Source organism: Glycine max, chromosome 2 (genome assembly GCF_000004515.6).
Source record: "Glycine max cultivar Williams 82 chromosome 2, Glycine_max_v4.0, whole genome shotgun sequence".
NCBI classification, from domain to species: domain Eukaryota; kingdom Viridiplantae; phylum Streptophyta; class Magnoliopsida; order Fabales; family Fabaceae; genus Glycine; species Glycine max.
In genome coordinates, this window is record NC_016089.4 from 6,275,232 (window position 1) to 6,297,632 (window position 22,401).

At 33.3% G+C, this 22,401-nt stretch overlaps 2 protein-coding genes, 2 long non-coding RNA genes and 1 pseudogene across 11 annotated transcripts; 1 reads left to right on the forward strand and 4 right to left on the reverse strand.

Annotated features, from left to right (window-relative positions):
* Window positions 1-96: 96 nt before the first annotated feature.
* On the reverse strand, window positions 97-3,247 carry LOC100790346 (protein NDH-DEPENDENT CYCLIC ELECTRON FLOW 5-like; annotated as a pseudogene).
* Window positions 3,248-3,543: 296 nt separating this feature from the next.
* Window positions 3,544-4,505, reverse strand: LOC121173864 (uncharacterized). The gene is made up of 3 exons (XR_005889421.1): window positions 4,218-4,505; window positions 4,060-4,139; window positions 3,544-3,976 (listed from the first exon to the last, which is right to left on the reverse strand). It is a non-coding gene; the product is annotated as an uncharacterized lncRNA (long non-coding RNA).
* A 350-nt stretch (window positions 4,506-4,855) lies between these two features.
* LOC102663138 (uncharacterized) lies at window positions 4,856-6,678 on the forward strand. The gene is made up of 3 exons (XR_413072.3): window positions 4,856-5,764; window positions 5,930-6,093; window positions 6,221-6,678. It is a non-coding gene; the product is annotated as an uncharacterized lncRNA (long non-coding RNA).
* Window positions 6,679-7,751: 1,073 nt separating this feature from the next.
* On the reverse strand, window positions 7,752-14,424 carry LOC100793494 (T-complex protein 1 subunit theta). Its single transcript, XM_003518178.4, has 13 exons — window positions 14,037-14,424; window positions 13,423-13,685; window positions 13,185-13,331; window positions 12,930-13,091; window positions 11,834-11,911; window positions 10,687-10,820; window positions 10,498-10,570; window positions 10,343-10,420; window positions 10,068-10,190; window positions 9,785-9,879; window positions 8,783-8,992; window positions 8,449-8,506; window positions 7,752-8,040 (listed from the first exon to the last, which is right to left on the reverse strand). Exons 1-13 carry the CDS (start codon window positions 14,182-14,184, stop codon window positions 7,972-7,974), a joined length of 1,638 nt encoding a protein of 545 aa, XP_003518226.1. The 5' UTR covers window positions 14,185-14,424; the 3' UTR covers window positions 7,752-7,971.
* Window positions 14,425-15,793: 1,369 nt separating this feature from the next.
* LOC100789473 (YTH domain-containing protein ECT3) lies at window positions 15,794-20,930 on the reverse strand. 8 transcript variants are annotated; one of them, XM_014765507.3, is made up of 9 exons: window positions 20,736-20,930; window positions 19,816-19,883; window positions 19,621-19,720; window positions 19,443-19,525; window positions 18,110-18,682; window positions 16,911-17,492; window positions 16,603-16,815; window positions 16,367-16,513; window positions 15,794-16,186 (listed from the first exon to the last, which is right to left on the reverse strand). In XM_014765507.3, exons 1-9 carry the CDS (start codon window positions 20,767-20,769, stop codon window positions 16,016-16,018), a joined length of 1,971 nt encoding a protein of 656 aa, XP_014620993.1. In that variant the 5' UTR covers window positions 20,770-20,930; the 3' UTR covers window positions 15,794-16,015. The 8 variants fall into 8 exon arrangements, with proteins under 8 accessions (XP_014620993.1, XP_014620996.1, XP_014621008.1 ...); XM_014765510.3 differs by having other exon boundaries at window positions 19,816-19,877; window positions 20,736-20,929; XM_014765522.3 differs by having other exon boundaries at window positions 19,616-19,720; window positions 20,736-20,926.
* Window positions 20,931-22,401: the final 1,471 nt, after the last annotated feature.

Sequence of the window (22,401 nt, forward strand, 5' to 3'; positions counted from 1 at the left end):
TCAACATTTAAAATTAATCAAAGGGACTAAAATTATATTTTAGCGTAATTATTTCTAGTGAATTAAGCTTTACTAACAACCTTGATGAAAACAACATGAGAGTAAAATAGAACAATTTTATCATTAGGATTTGTACAATGCTAATTGTTAGGCCATTCGGTATAATGGAAAATGATATATATTAGTGTTGCCATTTCAAGTTGCCATTCTTCTGTTTTCATCAACTTCTTGTGCTCTCTTATCCTTTATCCAAATCACCAAAAATAAAGTTTCAAAAGGACACCTAACTTTTACACAAGACACACTTGTGTCTTTTCCATTCTATTAATTTGCCTAAGAGAATCGCAAAGGAAAGCTTATGCATCAAGATTTGGATTGTGTATATACTGCCCACCTTCAGGACTTAGTATTATTGGTTTGAGGATGGCAGCTTGGCCAACACATATGCAAGAATACTTGCTGTAAATTTCAACTTCTGAGCCAGGACTGAAGAGGTACATTTCATCAAATCCATTTCTTCCAACTGACACTGAATTTCTTCTACCCTGATAAAATCAAAGATCAAGTAATTAATTAAAAAGAAACTATAACGCAGTTTACCTATGTAAGATTGATGCAAAAAGTGTTAGCTCTGTGTGCTTACATTTAATGAGATACATTGCTAAATTTAAGCAAGAAAATTAATGAAGATATGCAGCTGTGATTGATTTTGAAATCCTGAAATGAGTGAAATCTGTAAAGGAATCCCTTCTCAATAAAATCAGAGTCCAAGAAAAAGCAACTTCAAAATTGAACATGTTTAATTTGACTGATAAGGTAATGAATATCAAGAAGACACATATCATATGTATGGACTAGTACACTAAGGTAGATAGATGGAGAAGGAAGCAATGGCTACTGGATCATGTTAGAATATATTCTGACTTGACTAAGTATATATACTCTACAGAAAAAGATCCTTGGATAAACTATGTAAGGTATATGCACAATCTAAACAATTACCAGGGTGTTATCTAACGGCTTGAATTAAAACATCTGTAAGTGCATGCCTACTTATTATCATTACTTGTTCCACCTGTTGAGAATAACAATTACATACCCTGTCAATCACTGTAAAATTTCGAGGCGCATCTGTGTACACAAGACTTAGTTTCTCACTTAACTGCTTGCTTCATCCATTTCTTCATGTTGGCCACCTTCTGATCCATTATTCTGACCTTTTGTACCCCAATGAGGAAAAAATTGCTGTAATATTTTTCCAAAGCCTTCTTCCTGGCATGAATCTGGAGGACTCAACATAAATTCAGATTCAAACAAGGGCTTGCTACAGTAATTTGATCTTTCTAATCCTAGTGCATAAGTTGCTTCTGGTGAGCTTACTGTCAGATGATTCAGGATGGAACCGGTCATCTGAACTGGTAAAGACTTTTTGTTCGAGATTTCAAGCTCTGAGTTTAAGGCATCTTGTTCCAAAGTCACTATGTATTTTAATCCAATCTTGTCATCTGATGTTCTATTTGTTAATTCTACCTGCACGAAATATCCTCAAGATGTCTAAGTAAATAATTAGTATTACAAAAAAATTGCAAGAACAGCAAGTCACTAATACACATAACAAATAAGTACCTACCTATAGGAACGTATATGTTTTTGAGGATGGATGATAAACACTGAACTTATAAGATCAAATGAACTGAAGTATCTATTAGCATGTATGGCAGATTGATTATCTAGCATTAACAAACTCCTGTTTTGTTCATTCAGGCATTTCTGAATATTAATAGGTCAGCTCCCATTGATATACTCTAAAGGAAGTTCCTCTCCAAAAAGAATTTGATATATTTTATTTCCTTACTTATCAAATGAGATGGAACAAACAATGAAGAGCCAAAAAAAAAAAGAATTTAATAAAAATTTAGTGAAAGTATAAAAGTATTTTTACATCGTCATCCAATAATAGATTTTCACGTATAATAAATTTCTTTAATTATACATAATTATTTTTGGTTATCTTTACATTGATGGCGTACAAAATATAATTTGAATTAAGTTTCTTTATGTGAGACCCTACCTCAGTGACGGATCCAAGGGGGGCTTGCCCCTCCCCATCCTTTATGTATAAATAAGAAAAAAAGTTAAAATTAAAAATAAATAAGAAAACAGATTTTTAAGTTGATATATGCTTAATTTTCTTCCTAATAGTAGATCATATAACTAGTTTTATATATAAAATTAATAATAAATATTTATATTAAATTTATTATTTATTAAAAGTTAGATATTAAATAATTGTGTAAAAAATAATTTTGATCTCCTTTAATACACTTCTGGATCTGTCCCTGATCCTCCTGAATTACATATGAGAAAACAGACCTGAATATATTCATTAGCATTGCCTTGAATCTTATGCAGAAGCCAATTAGTTGGAGACCAAGAAAATTCACCATCATCATGAGTTTGAAAATTGAAGTTCAGAGACACCCCTCCTTGAATGATGGCATCACCATACTCTCCCTCTGACACATTAGTATGAAGCAACTCCACCTTGCCACCATGCCACATGGGGGCCTTGATGAGGTGATCAATCCACTTGGCATCATCATGGTCACAATGCTTCCATTTTTCAGCTCCATCTTGGCAACACAACTGTCTTCAACTCCTTCAAAGGTGACTCCAGCATGTCCACTGAATTCTTCTTGAAGGTAGGCAAAGTTGTTGATGGGTTGGTAAGGGACTGAAGCCACTGGAGGGAGTGGAAACTCTCTCTTGTTGTTACTGGCACAAGTGTGTGCTGAAGAAGGTATGTTTCTAGTGGAAGTAACGAAGGGTGTGGGAATGAAACGAGTGGAGCCAAAAAGTGAACTTAAAGCCATGGTCATGATTCATACCAAATGGGGTCTTGCTATAGAGATTGAAGAGGAACAAGAGAACATTTTCGTGTTCATGTTGGCATGGCTAAAATTTGGTTTGTAAGTGGATAAGGTGGTGTATGTTATCGCCTTTGTTATTCCATATTAGATGTTTTTGTGACCTTTTATTTGTCCCTCTCTAAACACTTTACCTCTGTTAGCAATATACAGTGACTGGTACAATATTCAAACCCAAAGGGTAGGGTAGATTTGGCATCTTTTGTACACAATCAATATACACTTTTGATATAATACTTAAAAAATTTAAGATTTAAATATATTTTTAGTTCTTTTAAATTTAAGATATTTTTTTATTTTTATCCTTTTAAGAATTTATTTTTTTAATTCTTCAAATTTATAAAATACTAGTTTTAGCCCTCCAAATTGAATTTAATAGACTAAAAAGAGGATAACTTCAGTTCTTTTTAGTCCCCACAATGAAGTTAAAGAACTAAAAATAACATTTCATGAATTTTTAAAACTATAAAAATAAAATTTCAATTGAAGGACCAAAACAAAAAATATCCTAAATTTAAGAGATTAAACATATTTAAACCAAAATTAAAAAAGTAAAAACTTATTTATATATTTCAAAATGAAACTTTGAAGAGTTTATTTGTTACACGTTCCTGATTTAAAAATCTGAAAAATTATTATGTATGTGTCTATTCCAAAATTATGTTTCTCAAACTATATAAATAGACTTACAGAATTTATTTTCGGAATTTACAAACTTTAGAAATTATTATTCTACATATTTCTAAAACTTTAATTATATAAACAGGCTTGAAGAATTTGTAGCTCAACATTCAATTTTTTTTTTATAGTTTGTTGAGTAAATTACAGTGTAACCCCTAAAGTCTTTTGAGATTACACATAAAATCTCTTTGGATACAATTATCACTAAAATAAAATACTTACAGAAACTACAATTATGCATTTATAATATATATATATATATATATATACATCATTATTATATTTCATGATCGGTTTAACAAACTTGATTAGCCAATGAAATTCTTCCTCCTTGTCTGAACAACCATAATCTGTGGTACAAGCATGACCTGAATGACAAAACCTAAATCAATAATGATACACAATAACAAAATAACAATTTAGTAAAGAAAATAGATCAAAACGTACAAACCTATTGTAAATTTGTGGAACCGTAACATGTCCATAACACCAACCAACATGAACCAGGGCACAACCAAAAAGATCAGGTCTCTGTTCACAAATACCATAAATTCAATAAAACAAGGCACATTAAATTTCTTCAAAGGACCAGACATGAAAAGCACCAACCGAAGAGCCCCAGTTGCAACTCCCAAATAGTAACTGATTTCTGCAAGCGCCAACAAGAAGTCCACTGTTGCTTCCACCCTCTATACATAACTTTCTGGGTTGAACTCATCAAAGCAGTTCTGCTTATTTGCAAGGGAGCCAGCTTTATGCCACATTTTCAAGGATAAGAAATATAAGATGCAAACTCTAAATTATCAGGCTATAGACTTTCCACATTTTCTCTTTTAGTTATCAGATAATTCATATTTTATGTCAATAAATTAATCTAACGTAAAAATATGTATTTGAGATGTGAACCATCTGCTTTTTTATCCAAAAGTTTTGTTTCGTGAATGCATGATAAATGTAAAGAATCTATTTTGCTGATAACACACTAGCCAAATATATGCAAACGAATCGAATTTTCAGCTGCTTAATTTTAGGTAGTTTCCTTACTCAAGACTGCTTAAATGAATCTAACAAAGTGGAAGAACCAAGAATCAAATGGCAAAAAGCAATGGCACAAAATATGATAGAGAATCGGATGCTACGTAACCAAATTAAACTGCATGCGGAAGAAAAACGCTTCCCTAGCTGTCAGTGCAAAAATTATTCTATAATCTCAGTATTTATAGTTTTTTCATGTGAACATTCCAACCATGCTAACCAGAGAATACTCATAGCATCTTTGGATTTGAGTCCAAGATCACATTCATGCAAATCTGCACCAAAATTCATATATATTCACACTCTCCTTGTATCTCATTTTCATCCCATTTTCTTTTTATTTCTCTTTACATTTGTCATCATATCACTTATTTATTTTTCTCTCTTTTCTCTCTATTCTTCAACCCCAAATGTACTTCAAAAACAGAGTAGACTTTTATAATTTTCCTTAAAAAATAATGTATGAATACTCATATATATCAAACACTCTATTGATACCTATTATTTTTTTTCCTATCTCTCTCCTCTCTTTCTTTCTCTCCCTAATGCAGTGTTTGGAATGTAATGAGTTTTTGTTCTGTCACGTCTGGAGAGAAAACAAAGGAAAGCATGTGCAAGTATCAAAAGATGAGAAATAGTGAAGGGTCACCTTTTTTTTTTTTAATCGACAAATTGGTTAGTTTGGTTAGAAATGTAAGTTGGCAGGATTCGAACCGGCGACCTTTCTCCTCTCCCTTCAACCATTGAACCAACCTTATATCTCCTAATGAGTCAATTTGTGAGCTCAGATTAACAAGATATGTTGCGAAATGATGACAATGTCAACTTGGGTAAGCTCCGGCCCCAGTGACAAAGTACTGAAACCACAGCACTGCCTAATGTGGTGAGGGCGGCAGCGATGGCGATGGCACACTACTCAAATTGTTAGATGCTCAAATCTTTGTTACCACAGAGAGGCCAATGTGTTTCAAGTTTCAACAGAATTGAAACACATATTGGTCTTTTTGTAGTGACGAAGATTCAAGCATCCAATGCCAATTTGGATATAAAGGTGGAGGGTCAGATCAACGAGAAACTATTAACTGGTCTTGGACCACCGTGTTCCGGCTAATCATGATATGGTAAGTGTTATTAATTTTTTTATTGTAAATTGTAAAATTTGAATGTATTATATAAACATTGGTTGAAACTATGGACCGGTAATAATCTAAGACTACCTAATAATTTCTCCTAACCAACACCATGCTTCTGCATTATTTTACTTGTTTGATGAATCAATAAAACAGGAATTCAGAAGCCAGTAACATGCCCTCATTGTGCTAATATTCGGAGGCAGGCGGCGGCATAGCAGAAAGTTTTGCAATTGTACCTCTATTACTTAAGTGCTTCTTTACATGTTTGGCAGAGCAAATCCTGTAAAGAATGGGGCATATGCTGAATTTTCTCAGTAGTAAGTGGTTATGTTATGTGCATAATGTTGTTAACAGAAGATAAGTTATGCTTATTATTGTTGACTATAATCACTGTATCATTTAACAAATAGTTTGGACCATCTTTTTTTTCTTGGTTTCCCATAGGTATTCCTTTGGAGACAATCCTATTCAAAGAAGGGTCCGACACTAAGTGTGTGCAACTCTCCCTGCTGGACGAATTTGTCACATTGCTAGGGACTAGTCCTTCTGCTAAACTCAACTCCCGTCGGTAGCTCGGGCCATCTTTGCTCGGGTTTCCGGTGTTAGCCACTTTTAGTATGTTTATGGGTATGTCTTGTTAAAACTTGGGAAATCTATAGTTAAGGAATGTTCCATATTTTTATTCCTGTAAAAGTTGCATATCATAATATACAACAGTTTGCTGGCGGTTAAGTCCTTGTTAAGTTTATACCTTAGGCTTTTGGAGAGTCAGTTCTTGGCATATGACGTTAGAGCCTCTTTGACAAATTTGTTATGGGAGTTTCTCCTTGCTGCACCATTCTTGTAAGTTGAATTTTGACAATGTAAAATGGACATGTGCACTGTCCACGCATTAATCCTAACGTGTTCATTCTTGTATTTTTCGTATTAGTGTTATTTATATGAATTATTATAACAATTATCCGCTGTTGGACTTGAGTTTTGTTCTGTTTGAATTAAAAAGATTTTACCTTTATAAAAAAATAAATAGATGTGTCTTATAAGCCTTAGTCACTGAATCCTATCAAAGTTGAGTCATGAGTGTTACTAGGGTCAATGGTTTCTTGAAGTTCATTCAATTGGGGCACCAATACATTGATGTGGAGGAACTGGTCCAATCTCCATAAGGTTACTTCGGAAAAAGTAGAGATAGAACCTTGCTCTCTTTTGTTGATGTTGGCAAAGTGACTGACTTGCCCACCAACATCAAGGCATTACTCCCATGGTATTGACCATCAAAATATACAGCAACATTAGCATTAAGCACTACTACAAGTAGCTGAGGACAATTGGAGTGTAAAATGCGATTTAAAAAAACTGGATTAAAAACTGGTTTGATTTTCAAAACCGGTTTATTTGATTGTTCTGCACCAGTTTATTAAAGTGGTTCGGATGGTTTGAATCAAGCACTGATTTATTAAAGTGGTTCGGTTAATTCCATTTTTCTATTAAAAAACACAGACCATACATTCGTAGTTTTCGGCAGATTTGGCTCCTCTAAAGTCTCGAATGCACTTTAGAAAATAAAGTGCAATAATAACGGTAAATTCGAAAATCAATGGTCAATTTTTTTATTAAAATATATATATAGCTGATTAAAATTAATTATTAACCATTAACTTTTGAACTAACGATTATTATTACACATTAATTTATGGCTGGTTGTATTATGCAGAACCCAAGAAGTTTAAGTTGTGTCTGTAACCTACTAGTGATTTTTGCACTTTGGGTCCTTCTCAGTAACGGATATATTGCAAGAGAGAAAAAGAGGAATGCTTTGATACTAAAGTCCTGTAACCTACTAGTGATTTTTGCACTTTGGGTCCTTCTCAGTAACGGATATATTGCAAGAGAGAAAAAGAGGAATGCTTTGATACTAAAGTCCTGATACCCAAAAAAACTTGCAAAAAAAGAAAATCTCAAACAAAGGCCATGCTCAGCAAATTAACATCACCACTCACAATAAGGCTATGAATAAAATGTAAATTTACAGACCACATCTCTTAGTATTTCATAGCAAAACAAAATTCAAAATTTGTTAAGATCGCCACCACTACTAAAAAGTCTAAATCAAGAAAACATGCCTAAGGCAAATTCAAGCCATCATGCTGAGATACAAACATGACCAAAGCAAACCATCAATTCCCACAATAATTTTAGTCTTCATCCATACCACCAGCAGGCTGTTCTCTCCTTGGACCACCAGCTGGTTTTGCCATAATAATCTGAAAAACGAAAATAAAAATCAATTTTCATAAATTTAAGATGAGAAAAGTAGACGAATATATTGCAATCCAAATTCCCGTGAGTGTGTGACATGTATATGCAATTGGCAATACAAATGGCATAGGCCTCAGGCTCAGCTATTTATTCCCTAATCTCTGTGTGCTTTAAGTTAGGATCTTCCCCAAAGAAAAAATTTGGGTTATATGAAGATCCCAATTTCTGAGCTTGTATTACAGTGGGAGATATAAAGGCCATCACTTTGCAAATGATCCAATTCCTTCATAAATATTTATTAATCATAAAAAAATTGTTTGAGCTTGTTCCCCAAAGAAAAATGTGCTTGAGGTACATATTAAGGTGGCATGCAGAAATTGACAGGGATACAGTGACTATTTTTATTTGATTACCTGGTCCACACGTAGTACAGTGCATGCAGCATCTGCAGCATATTTAAGAGCAAATAACCTGAAAAGAAAAAACAATAACATGAAACTAGTTTTCCAGGAGATAATGAAGATAAATTCTGATTCAACATATAATAGAATTATTTCAAAATCTTAACGGTCAAAGAATGCATCAGCTCCAACAATTACAAGAACCCTTAATTATTGTCTATATATTTTTTATATGGAAAGGTTTTTAGAGAAATCTCCACTACAGCAATGAAAAGTCAGTTCACTATTTGCTCAAACTATAGGTTGCCACCATATACAACAAAGCTTGTGTTAGATCATAGCTTACTTAGTCACATGGAGATCCCAAATGCTCAAGGTTGAGACATCCTTACATATGCCTTCTTCCAAATCAATGCCAACTTTGGCATTTCCAGATGCATGTTCTGCATACAGAGAAGATATGATCTCCATTGCATTTAGGCCAGCATTCTCAGCCAAAGTTCTAGGAATCATTTCAAAACTTTCAGCAAATTTTGCAATAGCATACTGATCCAACCTGCAGGGCCATTGCAAACGTTTAGTCCATCCCATTCACGTGTGAAATACCAAATAAGCATTGAACAAAATAACTTAAGTCCGGATGAATAGAGACATAATAACTAATTCCAAATAATACACAGTAATATATGGTGCTGAGTTAAAAACATCCAATATCGAGTTAGATTTTAGAACACATTTATGTTATACTGACTTCAATAATTCTTGATAACAAAAAGATATTGACATAACCCAATAAACAGCACAAGACAGGTGATAAAAAAAATAGCAACATCTTTGAAACGTGTACATAAGTGGTGAGTGATCCCTAAGGGCTAGAAGCCAGTGAAACGCAAATACATAATAATGAAGGCATGTTAAAGCATGCAAGTATCAAGATGCAGACAACATAGTAAAAAAATGTTATAGAAATCCCCATGAATTTATAATCAGTTGCACAAACATGCACATAAACATATTAAGATTTTTTTGTTTAAAATCAAAATTAGAATAATGGTACACCTCTTTTTTACCCACATGTGCATCTCTCCAATATAGCACTTGCTAAAAAGTGCCTTACAAGTTGCATGGCCTTCAGCAAATGAAATAAAATGTTTATAAAATAATAACAGGACATTGATAGCCTTATACCGCAAATAACCATAAGGCAAAATCATACAAACAAAATTCCTCATGTAGTTAAAAAAAAAATCAATGAATGGAAGAGGCATGTGTGTGAACACAATACATCAATGTATCCCCAAGAATGCAAGCCACTATCTTTTACAGGGAAAAGGGAAATAAAAAGTACCCTGTCTCCTTGAAGGAAAAGTCTTTCACCCTTTTAGCTAACTCAATTTCAGTAGCTGCAGCTCCAGGTACAAAGCGGCTATCCCTGCACATTGCCTGACAAGTAATTGTAAAGATAAAGATTAACCAGTATTTCAAATTACAATTAGCCAAAGCATAAAATTGTTTTTAAAAATAAAATTCCTTCAAATGTGTAATCCAAACAAATGTCATAAGTAACAATAACCCTTAGGTTTGCTGCCCTATTTTTACAAGATTAATGGAGCGAAACATAAGAAAATTACCTTGTAAGTGTTCACTCCATCATCCACTGCTCTTTCAAGATCATCTAGTATACTATCAGTACTTCCTCGTAAAACAACAGTGGCTACAGAATTTCCACCCTCTTCATTTTTCACAATGGTCACCTGCATATCATATCATTATCCAAAAAATAAGAAAATTGCATGCAATACTTAAAAATGACAACAACAAAAAGAAGCAAGGGAATAAGCTAAAATAAAAAAGAAACATGGAACCCAGAAAATGACAGAACTGAAAGAATCCAGCTTTAACATACCCTGACACCACCAATTTCCTGAACTGAAACGGAATCTACATATCCAAGATCATCTGGGTTTGGTTGGCAAAGTTTTAGCTATTTCAGGAAAATAAAATGGGTTAGACAGAAAGTAGAAAACCTCTTTACGTAGCCAAATAAGTAAAAGCACAAACCATGGCAACAGAGCCGGTTGTCCGGCAAAATCGACGTAGTTCAAACTTTGAGCTGATTTTCAGAACCATAAGCCTAAAAGCAGGAATTTTGAAGTTAGAAAACAATCTAATGTGCAGTTATAATGTTCATATTAATTCAATAGTAAGAGACAATTAAAACCACCAAACATGGATAAAGACTTCACATACTTGTAACGCTCACAGAAATGCAAAGCCATTTCTCCTACTGCTCCTCCACTGACAATCACTTTGGCACCTGAATCTGCTACTGCCTTGATGAGCTCCTCTACTTTAGCCTCTTCAGTTTTTGAATAATTTTCTAGCTATATAAATAAAAAAATGAAGGGAACAAATCCAATTAGAAAAAAACATAAAATAATTCAAGAAAAACACGGGGAAAATATTGGCCCATAAAATCTCAAGGCTCCCCCGGTACAGCATCTGGTAATAAATAAAATCATTGCCTAATCCAGCAAAAAACAGCTGAAGATCAAAATAACAAGTTATCCTAAAAGTTAATGAATTGTCATACAAGTTTAAATTTAAACGTTCAAAATTGTTTCCAATCAAAAGCTCTAGCAAAAAATTTACAAAAACAAATCACTTAAAAAATCAAGCAAGACAGAAATAGATGAAGGGACAAATAAAAATAAAGGCATACTTTTAGGAAACTCCATGCTAGTATGCCGAGACCTGTTAGACCTCAAACTGAAGAATCTAAATGATGTTTTATACAAATTAAATGAAAATATTGCACTAATTATTAAAAGACATTATTATAGTTTAACATTGCAAATATAAAGCAGATTCAGTCATAAAGCTGAAAATACTCAGCATTCTGAGTTCTTTATCTACTTGAATCCACTATTGACCAAGCATTACAGACCTTTTAGGCTTTTTACGTATTTTAAGTTTTAATAATTGGCAGAATATGTAGAAACAATAAAGCATATGCATGCACAAAATATCAGGCTAAAATGAACGTAGAAACTTCAGCAACAAGGTCACCAGACAAAATCTAAAAGACAATAATGACAAGGTCCAAAATAATACCTTAGTAGAGGCTTCCAAATTATCAGAGGGAGTAAACTTAAACTTGGTAAAAAGAAACAATGACACGTGTTTAGGATTGGCATTACTGCGTTAGGATTTAAACATAGTACCCTATCACAATCCACTTTCAACTTTCTTATCTGGGAGATGGGGATTGATCTCCAACTTATACCAGCAAACACAAAATAGGCTTCACCACTCAAACAATAAAAAAAATATAACTATATAAAACAGTAAGGAGACTGTAATAATCAAATTCAAAACTCTTGTCATTTTGATATACCTGCTCAGCTGTATGTATGAGGACAGTTCCTTTAGTCTCAGTTGCAGATGTATCAACACCACTAGCAAACACAGCAACCTTAAAAAACACAAACAAAAGAACTCAGTACAAGATAGTATAAAGATTTGCAAATATTAGACTTTGTTCCAAGAAATCAACAATAGCTTCTTTTCGAGAAGGACTGGATCACTTGCTTTTTGTTACTAGAGAGATTAAAATATTGCTTAATTTTTTTTTCAAATTCCACTGACATTCATATATAAAATGTATCAATGTACACATATTCAAAACTTGGGTTAAGAGATTTTCAAATGGAGATTGTGTTTTGAATTGTTGCAAAGGGCTTCACTGTGGAGTTGTCAGCAGTGTGGGAATGGGTTGTTCATTTGGTCCTAGTATGATATTTCCCATGGGAGAGATTAGTTTTTGTGGTTCAACTAGTGTTGAGACCAATTTCAATGGGTTTCATGGTTTCACCCTCAAGAATAGAACACCTGTTTCTAATTCATTGTTGCAGAATGGACAAACATGTTGACGATTTAAGTGTTAGAAGACTAAAATGAAACGATGTTAAGCTAAATTAGAAGACACAACATTAACAGAGTTATTACAGGTGTTGGATGGAGCTAACAGATAGGATTAACTTGTTGAACATTTTAAAGTAAGGACAAAAATAAAAAATAAAATAAAAACAACAAAAAAAAGGTTGGAGGACTAAACCAAAATAAAAAATAAAGTCAGAGGGTCCAAGTACTAACTTCATCTATATTTATTGTTTACAGCCATACATAATTATATGGCAGAATATGTTGAAGGCAGATAAAATAGGCGAAAACTAAAAGCGTAGCCTTCGTATATTACTCAAGGAGCAGGTCAAACAAAAAGTATAGCCTTCCATTAATCAAATATAAAAAATAAAGAGCACACTGTACAAGCAATCCTTAGAGTATATGGCTTGAAATCATCTAGCATATAGGACTGGAAAAATGAAAAGGTTGAGACAGTTGTGAAGGATCTCACTCTCAACAAAATACAAATAAATTATATAGTAGACTCTCCAATTAAACAAAAAGAATTCAACACAATAGAAGCTCACCTTCGCCTTTTCTGCTTGCTTTATAGTCCCGACAGCATCACTTTTCAGAACCAATCCTCGAACTACAGTACTGTTATGCAAGCCCCCTCCCAAGAGCTTTGCAACACGAACGTTGTCCACATTAAAGTTTGCAGGGTTTTTGGGGCACACTTGGATGCATGCCTATATTTTCCAAACAGAGGTCACAATGTAAACAGTGTTGTGCTACCAAAGCATTTTATCATGGTAAAATAGGGTAAATTGGGATATACTCACATCAGCAACAAGCGAACATATGATATCTTCTTGACCAAATTGCTTGCTGGCAACGGCTGCTTTCATTCTTGAAATAACTTGTTCCTTATCACGAACATCCATATTGTCAGAACCATCCTCAACTAGTTCATCCAATATTTGAACAGTCTGAAACAAAACAAGAAATTAGAGGGAGAGAGAGCAGCAATATGACATTTAAAGACAGATCACTAAGGCTTTCATCAAAAACTGAAAAAACCTTGTTGATTGCTTTAGTGTATCCACTGATGATCTCGCTCGGATGCAAACCCATCCTGATAAGTTCCTCGGCACCCTGCAGGAGCTCCCCAGCAAATGAAATAGTTAAATTAGCTCCATCCCCAATCTCCTCTTGTTGAGCCTTCCCAGCCAAAACCAAAACCTTGGCAGCAGGATGCTGAACTTCAAGTTCATTCACAATCGTCCCAGCATCGTTCGTGACAAAAAGCTTGTCCAAGTGATTTATAACCATCTTATTCATCCCTGAATCAGATCAAACAAAACATTTGAAAACAAGACCACCACCAACATTCTAAATCTATCCAAACAAACCCTTTCTTCAGCAACAGATTCATAAAAGCACAAACAAAAGCTTCTACAGAGCCAAAATTGGCAAATTCTCTTTGTGAATGAAAAACAAAAACAAATCTACTTATTCTCAACCCCCCACGAATTTTCAAAGCACTGCATCACGTTAAAAGCTGGATCAACATAACATGAAAACGAACACATACCCACATTATAAAAATCCAAACTTTTGGAATCTGAGGATGCAGCAATACTTGGGGCGAATAAGAAAAACAGAAAATAAAAAAGGGTAACCGTGATCGTTACCATTGGGACCGAGGGAAGTTCGAGTGATAGTGGAAAGTTGTTTGCAGGCGTCGATGTTCTTGAGAACCGCTTCATCGAGGCCAGAAAGGTGCTTATGGCCTTCCTTGAGCATGGACTGAATCCCATAGGGTTGAATGTTGAAACCCATGTTCTTGCAATTTGAGAAAACCCTAACCCTAAAACCCTCGAAATGGCAAGTTCTCGCTTCGACTTTGAAAATTTTATGCCCACACTGTAATGTCACTACCCCGCCACTATCTCACTAAACCCTAATAACGCAAGTGAGGTGAGACAGAGGAGAAAAGCAGGAAAGCAAGTGAGGTGAGTCTGGAGTAAAATAATTAAATTAAATCTGTAAAATATAATAGAAAGATAAAAAGAATTATGCAATTGTTCATTCTATTACAATTGATTATATATAATAAACTTTTTAATTTTTTAAAATAATTATTTTAAAGTAATTTAAAGACTGAAAACAATTTGCACAAAAATTACTGCATGGCTTACTAATAATAGCAAATTTTAAACTCCACAAAAATATGGAGAAAAAAAATAATATAAAAGGTTTTATATTCTAGTGAATAAAAATTACAATAGGTATTACATTTATAATAGTTTTTTCTTCTAATAAATCATCTTTGGTTCTTAAAATATTACTTTTTTTTCTTAAGTAGTTTTAAAAAAATATAAGTAATATCCAAATATTAGAAATCATGCTAATTAAATAATTCTTAAAGTATTGAAAAATTATTCAAAATAGTCTAAGAACATTAGTATAATATATCAACTTTAAAAATCATTAGGTTTACCTAATGGTGGGATTAGGGTAATATTGTAAAAAAAAAATCGGAACTAAATTGATAAATATTCAATACATTTTAGATTTGTGTGTAATTTAAATTATGATAAAACGTTACTTTTAACTATTAAAAAAATTTATCTGGCCCGATTTAATGGTTTATTATTTGAATATCACTATTTAGTATTTAGTCTCAGGTTAGAGAAAATACCGTTTCAAAAAAAAAAAGGTTGGAGAAAAGACGCCCTCTATCCCTAAAGTAAACCCATACAAACTATTAACAATTTTTTTTATAAAAAAAAAGTTGAAATACAATTTAGGGATATAATAAAATAGGGTAAATTGAAAGAAGTAAGTAATATTCTTATTTTTTGGTCTTTATTTATAAAGATAAATTTTTAAAAAATTGCGCTTTTGGTCTTCTTAGTATAATATTTTTTAAATTTAGTTCCCTAATTTTTTTTTCACCAATTTGACCTCCCATTGTTTTCACTGTGCAATTTTGTTATATCAATATTAGATATCAAGTTGATAAGTGGACTTAAATTCCATTATTAAAATAGCAAGATAATTTTTGTGAGAAAAAAATAGAATGACCAATTTTATTAAATAAACAATATAAAGGAACCGAAAGTGCAATTAAAAAAAGGTAAAAGTAGAATAATTAAAATTAGTTAAAAGATAATAGAAATAACATTAGAAATATTATAAAGTCAAATTATTAAATTATATAAATGAGCAAAGCTGGCATGACAAATATAAATCAGCTGAAAGAAAAAAGTAGATTATGAATTTAATTGAAATATATTAATAATGTATTTTTTTTTATATTCTCATTCAATCAAAGTAATTGAAATTTATTGACTTTTGTAATAAGTAACTGAAAATTCATATATTTAAAGTAATTTATAATTTGTTGATATTGTAAAAATCTTCGGTGTATATAATTAAACTCATATTTCCATTCTCACTTTATATATTTTCTTTAGAAAGAGGTGCAATATGGCTACATCCATTAGAATCCCAAGGACAAACAAAATAAACAGGGATAACAAGGAACAAGAAAACACCAAAACTCGCTCCATACTAAAGGAATGTATGAAAAGGGATTGAAAAGAGGGGGAGGGGATACTGGAAGCTACATTCTTTAACCACTCTCTTGTCTTGCACTGTCACGGGTTTAGCAGTTCTTTGAACAGTCTTCAGATGCTTGAGTTGATCCATTCACTTCTACCAGCTTCTCCTTTTGTCCTGCTTCATCTGTAGTAGCTGATTCATTCTTCAAGGCTCCATCATGAGACTTGGGCAACATAACTGTCCCATTTGTTGTTAAATCATTGGACTTGCTAGCCTATAATAGAACAAAGGATTTGAGAGGTTTAATCAACGGGAGAGGCCACTTAAATAGCATGATCCTGAATGTATCTTAGTATCCAATATTTAGAAGGTGCATAGTAAAAAGTGAAAATTTACAGGAACAATTCAAATGCCAAAATTTGTTCTTAGTATATGATGTAAAGGTTCGTATTACCTGTTTCGGAAGCTGTTGTTCCATAGATTTTCTTTCCTGAATCATCTTTTCACGAGTCTCATAGAACCCAAAATCATCCAAAATGCATGTTTTGCTTGAATGCTGCTTGAAAATTTTGAGAATTTGAATACCCTTCTCAAACTTAACCTGCGGAAGGATGAACGATATAGATAAGTACTGCTAGTTGAAAGGGGGAGAAGGGATTTGTGGGAACGAACAGGCCACTAAGTGAATACCTCCTGGGTGTCCCTGCTGTTAGTAACAGGTTTGTTTTCATTGTTTTCTAGTGTTATGGGCCTCAACACACTGTTTGGGATATCTTTTATGATATGCCACTTCACAGAAAAGCAACCACTCCACCTGTCCTGCTGCCAATACTCCACAGTTCTACCAAAATCAAGTGGACTCACCATCTCTGCCAAACCAACAAATTGGCCACTAGTGTTAACCTGTACCAAGAAACAAAGGGAAAATTGAGGCTTAGTAACACCAAGAAAGCATAGGAATTACCCAACTAAATGAGGCTATCAAGTTAGCAACTAACCGAAAATAGCAAAAATACAGGACAGTCACCAGGTTTCTCCTTGGATTCATGATACGCTGCATCCAGTTTTTTGTTGCCATTAAAGGTGCTTGCCCAGACTTTATATTTAATGCTTTTATGAATATCATCCTCGCTATAAGATTTGATGACAAAAAATTTTGCATCAGAATAATTCTCAGGAAAGTCTTTCCCATTGTACTGTTCGTTATTGGGAACTAGAGGCACTTCTTTATTATCACTCTTAATTGGAAGATTCTGTCCCTTGATTAATAATGTGACAGGTCCAGGACCATCAACACTTTTATCATCAGAACTATTGCCAGATCTGGGTCCCTTATTCAGCTCACCAAAGCCATCCATATTTCTTTTGACATGATCAATAGCACAACCATCATTTGAGGCTTTAGGCTTGTTATTAACAGACCCTATTCTATACCCATATCCATACGGAGCTTGTCCGAAATGAGAACTAGCTCTATATGCATTTCCATATTGGCTATACATTGTGTTGCTTGGGTACGTCCCATTAATGAATCCAGAGAACGGTTCTAGTCCAGATGAATGTATGGAACCATGTAAGTTCTGCATCCAAGGTACAGTTTATGAGTGAACTTTGAATTCATTTTATGAATAGAAACAACAATATTGTGCACAGACCAAAAATCAAATTATCTACTGTAGAACAGGTTGTATAAAAAGAATCATGACCATGTGGTTGAATAAACAAATGATCATCACCACAACAATAGTTATACCCATAATCATATATGACAGAAAAGACAGGAATTTGTTGATGAGGTCCCCTAGGCCACAGTCCACAAACCAGTGATGAATCCAGGTTAGGAATAGGAAGAGAGGGAAAGGAATGAATACAAGTTGTTCCTTTAGGATTTAAAGAGCCTAACATCTCTCCCTCCAAAACCGATTTCCAACTAAACACATCAGTCTTAATTTTCTCCCCCTATCTCCTTATAGACTACTCTACTAATTCTGTTATAGATTATTACTAACTCCAACTCCCTCAAGTCCTCAACTAACAGAAACCAGTAAATTGGGCTTACCTAACATAAATGGAAAGTTGGTTGAGAAAAAATAATTTTCTTGGACAGCTTTAGATAGGAAACTACACCATACAAATGATAGGCAAGGCTTAAGTTGTAAAGGAAAAAACAAAGGTAGTTAAATACTTAGAAACATACCATGGACTGTGGAAGTGGCTGAGGAATGGTTGTATTCCTTTGAGAGGAAATTTTTTTGCCAGGCACAGCTGGTGAAGATAATCCAATTTTTGCTCCATCATTGGACTTCTTATTAGAAAATAATAAGGGATCCAAAGGTAATGCTGGTTGAGTCCCATGAGGACCTACTCTTGGATCTTGATATCCTGACAAAGGAGCATACACAGGAAAGCCAGCCCTTTGATAAGAATCATTTGAATTCAACAACGGGCGCTGGGTACTTGATAAAAATTCCTTTACCCCATTGTTGTTTGTGGAACCTTCATTCACCACACCAATGGAGCTTCCTTTATTAATAACAGCAGATGAAGGGATATGTTCAGCACTGGCTGCAGCTGATATTCTCCCTTCTTGAGCATTGATTTTGTTAGCAGCAAATGACCCATCAGCAGAAGCTGGAGACTGGTAGTAAGAAGAAGGGTACTGGTACTGTTGCAGCCCATAGAGATTGTCATCATGTTGCATGGGTGCTCCATATGGTGTATAACCATAACCTTGATGGTACAAATAAGAGCAGCTATCTCCCAAAACACCCTGTTATTTAATTCATTACACAAAAAAAACCTGTAAGATTGTCTTAAGTTTAACAATTTAGTAAATCTATATTTTATAATTTAAAAATGATAAGAAGCAAATCATATCCTGGCAATAATAAGAGGAAGAAGATATGAAACTACACATCTAAGAAAATTGGCAAATGAAGGAAATGATTAGGGCTAATTATACGGACCTCCCTTAAGGATAAGGATTATTACACTTACACCAACACCCTTCTTGTTTGGGAAAGTCCAATCACAGCACTTGCTTTAACACCTTAAAAATAACAAAGCAAAGGAGGTAGGTGTAATTTCCTAAACAAGGACAGTGTCAATGTAAAAAGTGCTAACCTCAAGGAAGGTTACTATAGTTTTCCCAAATGATTTTAGGCTCATCAAAGTGATCAAACTACACTTATATGCACTAGCAATTTTAGGATTGGATGTCAACAGGAAAAAAAACTCAAAATAATGTACTGCTCTTTAGAATTTAAAATTTAAAACAGAAAGGATGCTTATGTAATACTCGAAATTTTACATTGGTGTAACAATTTAGAACCCCCAGAAACAAATCAAGCGTGATTTTAGCAAGTAGGAAGCATCCATCCTACACCATTTGATTTTGAAGTTATCATCTAGCAGAAATCAGTCATCACTCAATAGAACTTAGACAGCTTTTTCTCAACACCAATTTGCAAATAATACCCAATTTTATAATATCAAAATACATACACAACATAACAAAGTCCAGTAGTTACACAAACAAGAGGTACTTGTTTCATCCCAGTATTAAGGTTCATATATCGGGAATAAATATTCCAATCACGTTGCCCATCATAACCTGCACAAACTCTCGTTACCACATTGATTTTCCAGAAGGAATAATAAGTTATTCAATCAACACCTTCCATCTGAAGTCATAGCTGCTTACCTTACCTCCATAATAGTATGCAGAAGCAGACAGGTGTCCATTTGGAGTGAAGCTTGCATTCGGGTTAAATGGCTTGGTCACCCCCTTGGCTGGACCATGTCCATTCTGTATAGAAGTAGACTATAAGAATTAGCTATTCGTTATCACACCACAAATCCAAAGTTCCAAATGCATTGATGCTATAGTAAAAAAATACTCACCTTCTTTGCAGGCTCAGGAACTGTCTTGGACTCGGAATCCAAGGACAAATTCTGCAGTAAATCTGCAGCTTCCATATTAAAATGGTAAAAGAAATTCATCATTGAAAGAACAGTATATCAAGCATAAGAAATACAGTTACAATAAACAAAACAAAAAAAGGGAGAAATTTGAGCGGCTCAACATTAGTATTTATAAATTGACAACAAAAAAGATATATATGTTTTCATAAAAGACAAAAAAAAGGGGTTTTGAGCTATTAACCAGTATCTTCTATAATTAAAAGGAAAAAGAGAGTCATTTGCCATAGAAATAACCCTTTCATAAGCATAAAAAAGACACATACAAAATAACTGAAATTAAAAGATAGGGGGGAAAAAAGAGATAAATTTGAGCAGGTCAACTAACAGACTATTTCACCAATACAAGTCAAAACCCTGTTAAACTATTCAAATAAAATGCAATTTCTATTAATATAACCACTGAATTACAACTATTCATCATTACCTAGAGTATTCTGTCAAATTTTAAAAAAACCGACAACAATTAAAAAAAAAAACATAATCAATTAGTTTTTATTTTCAAAAACACGATGTTACTCTTCATGTACATAAATGAAATAATTTTAAATTAATCCAAAAGTAGAATATACACATATATATATATATATACACACACACATACATATATATATATATACACACATACATATATACATACATACATATATATATAATTTTCAACCAATTCCCTACACCACACACACAGAGGTGTAGATATTCATGACCATCACAAACACACTATAGACACGTTAATCAGAAACACAGAGCATAACTAAATGAAACCGATACAAGTACAAGTTTTTTTTTAACGTAAAAGACCGAAACATGAGTCAAATAGAGAGATGAGAAAGGATACTTACTTGCAGTGTCAGAGGATGGAGCAAGGGTTGCCATGATCCAAATGAAGGTGAAGATTGCGAGACTGAGCAGAGAAGAAGATGGAGAGAAGAAAAGAGAAGAGAAGCTTGGAGAAGGGGTCGCCGCTGCCACCGTTTTGCTTTGGGGTTTTAGTTTTTTAGTTTTGGAGAAGGGGGAGCTGCTATTGGCACCGCCCACATGGGTGTTTTTTAACCATATTCCGAAAATACCCTTGTGAGGATAAATCATATTTCCGTTAGTGGTTGAAAAAACAGATATCAATGGAAAAAACACTGTTGTATTTCCTACGAGTGTACAATAAAATTGAGTTTTCATTGATATTTATTTTTTCACCCCAAATTATATAATAAAATCATGATTTTATTGTATAATGTGTTTTCACCCAACATAACACACAAAATCAAGATTTTGTTATATATTTTTATTCTATTCCCAAATGTATAGTAGTTCTATTTTGTTACTTTCTCTCCACTCCTATTGTGGATATTCCGTTGTGTTGATTTTTTTTGCATTTCTTGTATAAACAAATGTTTTAATTTAAAAAAAGTAAATTTTAATGCTTTATATTATGATTAAACAACCCATTACTACATTTATGATGGTCGGACAAACAACAATATCCCTGTAGAATTCGATGTAATCTGGACAGTTTATTTTTTTGGTGTAATCTTGATTGTCGCTAAGAATATTGTGCCTCAGGCATCACGACATGCTAACGCAATCATACTTTGCCTTTGCCTCTCCGCATCTAAGTCATGGGAAGCCCCTTTAGTATGAGCCATCTGAAAATAACAATTAATAATTATAATTAGAAGCAAATAATAATAATTAAATAAAATTAAAAATAATTTTAAAAAATACATAATAAAAATACAATTTCATTATATTTTTCAACACATAACACAACATAATTATATTTCTATTAAGTTTTTTTACAAAATAACAAAAAAAATATGAATTCATTGTGTTATGTATATCGAAAAATACAATAAAATTATATTTTTATTGTCTTTTTTTCTGTTTTGCCAAACATCACATTATACCAAAAATGTTAAGACAAGATCAATTGCAATTGTAGAAAATGATAGAAATGTAGCCTGCAACTACCATTGATAAATAAACTAATAAAGTTACAACTTTAACCATAAAAGTAAATAGATCTATTATCAGTGATGCAAAGCAGGAACAGCCAAGAATTGACATTCAAGGGAGATGCTAACGGAAAAACAAACACACCCTTAGTCATCGACCAGAAAATCAACAACTGATGTTAAGTTCGCATGTAGGACTAATCATGAATGCATCATAATATCAACTGTTAATTTTTTCATCAACAACTGAGATTATTACTTGGTACTTCTAACTTCATAAGAGTCAATTTTCAGTGTGAAGTCTCTAAATATGCAATTTTTCAGTCTTATAGACTTTGAATTTTGAATTGTGTAATTTTATATTATCATCCAATTATAAAATAAATTTGTTTGACCTTTACAGTAACGAACTTCCAATTAATAATCTCCACCATTCCGAAACTAATATGACCTGTTAACTCATACAGTGAATAGTCAAATTAGTTATTGAAAGATAAATTTATGTCTAAGGTCCTTAAATGCGTATTTCTCTAGTCAAATTAGTCCTAACACCACC

Coding starts and splice junctions, on each gene's coding strand:
- LOC100793494 (XM_003518178.4), bottom strand. CDS start 14,184: ATGGGTTTCAACATTCAACCCTATGGGATTCAGTCCATGCTCAAGGAA. Junction 11,912..12,929: donor AGCAAGCAGAAAAGGCGAAG/GTGAGCTTCTAT, acceptor GTGTTTTTTAAG/GTTGCTGTGTTTGCTAGTGG. Junction 8,993..9,784: donor TTTTCCTTCAAGGAGACAGG/GTACTTTTTATT, acceptor ATGGCCCTGCAG/GTTGGATCAGTATGCTATTG.
- LOC100789473 (XM_014765507.3), bottom strand. CDS start 20,769: ATGGCAACCCTTGCTCCATCCTCTGACACTGCAA. Junction 16,816..16,910: donor CTGTATTTTTGCTATTTTCG/GTTAGTTGCTAA, acceptor TTCTTGGTACAG/GTTAACACTAGTGGCCAATT. Junction 16,187..16,366: donor AACAACAGCTTCCGAAACAG/GTAATACGAACC, acceptor GTTCTATTATAG/GCTAGCAAGTCCAATGATTT.